Source organism: Penaeus japonicus, unplaced genomic scaffold (assembly GCF_977035675.1).
Source record: "Penaeus japonicus unplaced genomic scaffold, GWHDUDI00000001_assembly GWHDUDI00000007, whole genome shotgun sequence".
Lineage (NCBI taxonomy): Eukaryota > Metazoa > Arthropoda > Malacostraca > Decapoda > Penaeidae > Penaeus > Penaeus japonicus.
In genome coordinates, this window is record NW_028234409.1 from 19,349,820 (window position 1) to 19,354,503 (window position 4,684).

At 35.7% G+C, this 4,684-nt stretch overlaps 1 protein-coding gene across 29 annotated transcripts in view; it reads left to right on the forward strand.

Annotated features, from left to right (window-relative positions):
• The window catches only part of Fhos (Formin homology 2 domain containing), a 215,439-nt gene extending 211,562 nt beyond the window's left edge, over positions 1–3,877 (forward strand). For 14 of the 29 annotated variants that reach the window (XR_015191160.1, XR_015191158.1, XR_015191159.1 and 11 more), the window contains 2 exons: positions 1,708–1,849; positions 2,406–3,877. Coding sequence is in view for 11 of the 29 variants with exons in the window: in XM_086538519.1 (XP_086394645.1) it covers positions 393–475 (83 nt within the window). In the remaining 18 variants the exon portion in view is untranslated. Of the gene's footprint in view, positions 1–392; positions 515–1,044; positions 1,149–1,707; positions 1,850–2,405 lie in introns of all 29 variants that reach the window. The other 15 variants (XM_086538518.1, XM_086538520.1, XM_086538526.1 and 12 more) reach the window with 6 other exon arrangements.
• The last annotated feature ends 807 nt before the right edge of the window (positions 3,878–4,684 follow it).

A 4,684-nucleotide genomic window follows, 5' to 3' on the forward strand; every position in this document is an offset into this window, starting at 1 on the left:
ATCATACACAAAGAAATTAGTGTTTAAGTTTTGTACTCAGGTTATACTCTTACATATTTAAGTTCTGAATTGAAGTCAGGCTTTTCAAACAAGTATTCTACACATATATTTCCTTCATTTGGAAATTTCACAAACCAGCATGCAACACCTCTTTTCATAGCGCTGTACTGAATGCTAACTTTTAATTTCATGATTTCAATTTTTTATGATTTCTGTTGCAAATTAATATGAAATATAACTACTACCATATGGTTCATTTTACTGCTATTTGATGCGATCATACAAACATCTGACATTTTCCTAATGCTTGACAATATATCTGACTCTAAGGGTATTCACACTTTTCTCAGTGCTTTGCATGGTTATTTGTAAGACATTTCTTCATTACACAGTGAAGCGGTCCAGAACTCGTGACCGGAACCTCATTAATGAATTGGAAGCTCTTCAAACTGTTCAAGAACTCCACGTTGACTAGTTCTACTTCACCAACTATAACTTTCCTCATTGCTTTTCTGTAAGCTAGTTTGGTGTGGGTATTATCCCATCCTTCCCCTATTTTCTCCCCTACCCAAAGCCATCAATCTCTACCTTGTGACTTTATCAGGAAACCAACAGATGACAGCATGTGAAACACCCTATTCCCAGATGAATATTATATCATTAAATGTTTATTCTATTAAGGATTTGTTGGATAGCCCTGCAGTAATGAGACAATTAAATCAGTCACAGGATCCACAAGGACACTGTGTATATTCCCATTTGCTACTGCAGTGTTAATCACATAACTGCCTTAATGTAACCTTTTCCCTAATACTAACATTGTGTGTTTTCTTATGCATTGCTCTTGGCAGTTGTATTACTTATGCATGATTACTTGCTGTTACTGTTAATATATACTTTTTTTTCTTAATGTGTGTTTTTGGCAGTTTAAGAATAATTTAAGATGAATTCTTGTATTACTCTTTCAAGGATTTAGACAGATGTTTATCTGTAGTCTCTTCCTTTCCTCTATCCTTTGGGTCAATAAAGAAATTTCGAACTTAGCAGGCAGATATTTGAGTGGACGTAGCAGATGGTCTCCAGAACGCGGCCCTCAGCGGCCCACTCGTGTTAGTGTGTGATGCTCAATAACGTCATTATCCTCAAAAGTAATGATATGATTTGTTCTTAGGTTCCTGCATGATGATTGGCCTGACCATGCTGGATGATACTGGACATGTCATACATTGTTATCATGCATTTTCTGCAACTGATAGGAAATATTATACTTTGTTTCTCATCACATTACTCTCTGTGAATAAACACACCCATCACATTCATTCATTCACTCACTCACTCTTCCTCCCTTATATTTTGCAATAATTTACTCAACATGAAAAGCAAACATATTATCATTCATATGTTGAATTCATGTTCATTGCATGTCATCTCCTGATTCATGGCACTTCTAGTGACAGACTTAATTTGATTGACATTTTACATGAAGATTATTGAGAAATTAAAGATTTTGTATAGAATGCAAAAAAAAATGCTATAATGATTACTATAGTTTCTGAGCAAAATCTGTTTCTCTTTTTTCAATCTAAAGAATATGCAAAATGCAGATGTGTAAAGAGAATAATTATGGGATAATACTATGCTTTAAATTAAATGCATGCAGAAAGCATGGGAAACATTATCAGATGCATGACTAAGGTGCATCCTCAGTCCCAGCAGCAAATGGTCCACGACGATCTAGATCAAGAAAAGGTGTGCCAGACTTGTCCCACCTGGAGGCTTTGGTACTTCCCAAATGAGAACCCTTCACCACCAGCCACCACCCTGGGGACACCTCGCTGCTAAAATCTCTGTAATTTAAATCCTCAGCTTGAAACGACCAAGATGCATGCTGCTCAGCTACCTGCAGCTGCAATGCTAACTTTACGAAATAATGCACTCTCCTTTTCTTTTGTTTCCTTTTTTTTTCCCCGTTTTTTCAGTCTGTTTTCTTTTTCTAAAGAAATGACCTAAGCCTGAAGCAAGCTCATCATTTAGGCTGGAATTTGTGGTGTGACAATTATGCATAATATAGACACCTGCTTATCCTTGACTTCATTTTTGAAGAATTACTTATCAAGTGTTGTGACTGAAATAAGCATGATTTTGTGATACTAACATGGAAGTTGTGCATATGTATAGAGATAGTTACTGTGTGTTCTCTTTCATGGCATAACTAACTTAATGTTATAATACTGAAATCAAAATATATTCTGCCAAATTACTAGGATTTCAAATAAAACAAAATTATATAAAAGATGAGTTTTTCCTTGAGTTGTTAATTTTTCTATGGTGTAGAACTACTGGGAAACCTAAACTGGTTTACAAGTTTCTGGGATTCTTCTTATGACAGTTGCTTTGTTTTCCAGTGCGGCGCACCCTGAAGAATGGACTTACAGAAGAGGAAAAACGTCTCCTTGCAATGATTGCTGCACAGACCCGTTGAAGCCCCAGCAAACAAGTCTTTCCATAGCAATTATCACCCACTTCTGCTATTCTCATTCTCTGAGACTTTCATGATACCAAGGCTCGTTCTAGAGTCTTAAATAGTATTAGCAGATGTTTATGTTTATTCTGTAGGCTGACATCATAAATATGTAGTGCTATGTGGGTGATATGATCTAGTCAGTCAGGAGTAGTGAAAACATCTCCAGGGTCTCTGATAGCTGCATCGTGGTCATTTCCAGCAAATATGTTTTAGCTTCATACAAATGATCTATGAAAACCAATGTCCATACTTTCCTAGCCTGATTTTCATAATGCAATTATCAATTGCCTAACTCCTAATGATGTAGGAACCTCATACTGCTGCACTTCTGATGTAGTGCATATGGTTTAAAGATTTTTGTAGGGTTATTATGGGAGTCCCTGCAAAATTTACAAACTACCTTTGTCTTTTCATATTTCCAGCAGCTTTTTTTCTTTTTTTTTCCAAGATACTGTTTAGGTTGCAAATTAATTTTTAATATCCCATGTATGGCAAGTATTTTTCATATTTAGGAGTTTTAGAAGATTATTTAATCTGCTGTGATGTCCTGTTGAAAATATTGGCTAATGCCTTCTTTGTAAATAGTCCTGCATCAAGTTGTAAAGAGTGCTATTGCCCTGTGCAGGCTTGTGCCATGAGATGTGTATGCTTCTTGAAGTATGTAAAGGGTACATCCCCCAAAATTTCAGTTCAGAGGACATCACGCCTTTTGAAGACACTTGTCCCTTCATGAACATGTCTCTCTTTTCATCATTTTTCAAGAGGAACTGGTCCTATAATTGTAATTTTGGTGATTCACCTAAGGTCACAAACACATCTTCATGCTGGTCATAGATGAATGACAAATTGGAATATTTTGGACATGGTGTTTGCAATTTCAAAAGAACTTCAATCAAAATTTAAACAAAATTGGACAGCATTATCATGCCCAGTTTTCAATTTGTAAGTTTTAATGTGTCCTATTTGTAGCGCCCACACATATCCCAACTGCATAGATGCTTACACTGCATACATGTGAAAGAAACCATTATTCCAGTATACATTTTCTCTGCCTTGCTTGGATATTTATTAGTATCCTAAGTAAATTAGCTTATAATGTTTTCCAATTATGATCTGAAGGGCAGAGAAGCAATAAATACTCATTGCTAGTGGAAACATATTGTCCTACTGTAGATGAGGCATATGTGGGTTGTTGCATGGGGGTTCGCCTTTACTGGATGATTATTGATTTAAGATGCATTAATATAATGCAATAAGTCAGGTTTAAATATATTATGACATTTTAATGTTACTTTTGAGATTTTGATACTCAAAATAGTGCTTCATGAAATTTAAATAAAAAAAAAAAGGCTGTGCAGTTTTCTCATTCAAACCTTTCAATAATATGATGCTTATTAAAACTGTAAAAAAAAATATTTCACTGAAAAATGAATTTTAAAAAAATATTAAAGTTTTCCATCCATCATTATTTCTGTCATTTTCCAAAAGCTTTAAAAAGATGTTCAAATTATTTTGTGAAAATGCTGTCTAAATGTGAAGAAAGCAAAAGATTTAGAAGAATTTCGATTGGTAACTGCTCTTAGTCTGTGTCTATGAGAGGGGCAGCACCCATTGAGGACAAACAGTGTTACCAAACTGCAGACGCAGGCAGCGGCTGATGTTGGAGCTGCTCAATGGGGTGGGCAAAGCAAGCTTGCCCAACAACTTCTGATGCTGATAACACAACTAAAACCTCTCGCTTTTGACACCGAGATACTTGAAACTACACAAGAGTGCCCCTCGTGTGGAAATCACCTTAAACAAAGAGTATGTGCCTGCCTCCTGCATGTGTGTCTGTCCATCTGATCATCCATCCGTCTGTCTCTGTTTCAGTGTACATTATAGGTCCGACAGTACTGAGAGCAGGAACAATAAAAAGAAAAAGGCAAGTTACTAAAACTTTGAAAACCTCTTCAGGATCTGTGCAAACATTTATGAGCTAAAGAATCATAGTATCTGGTAAATCATGCTGAGATATATCTTGCAAGAGTAATCTTCATCTAAAAGTTGTGGTTCGGCATTGCCAATAGGCACTAACCCATGCTCAGATTATTTTATTGGTCTACTATATTTTAATACTTTATTATAATAGTTCTTATGCATCTTCATCAAACAGGATTA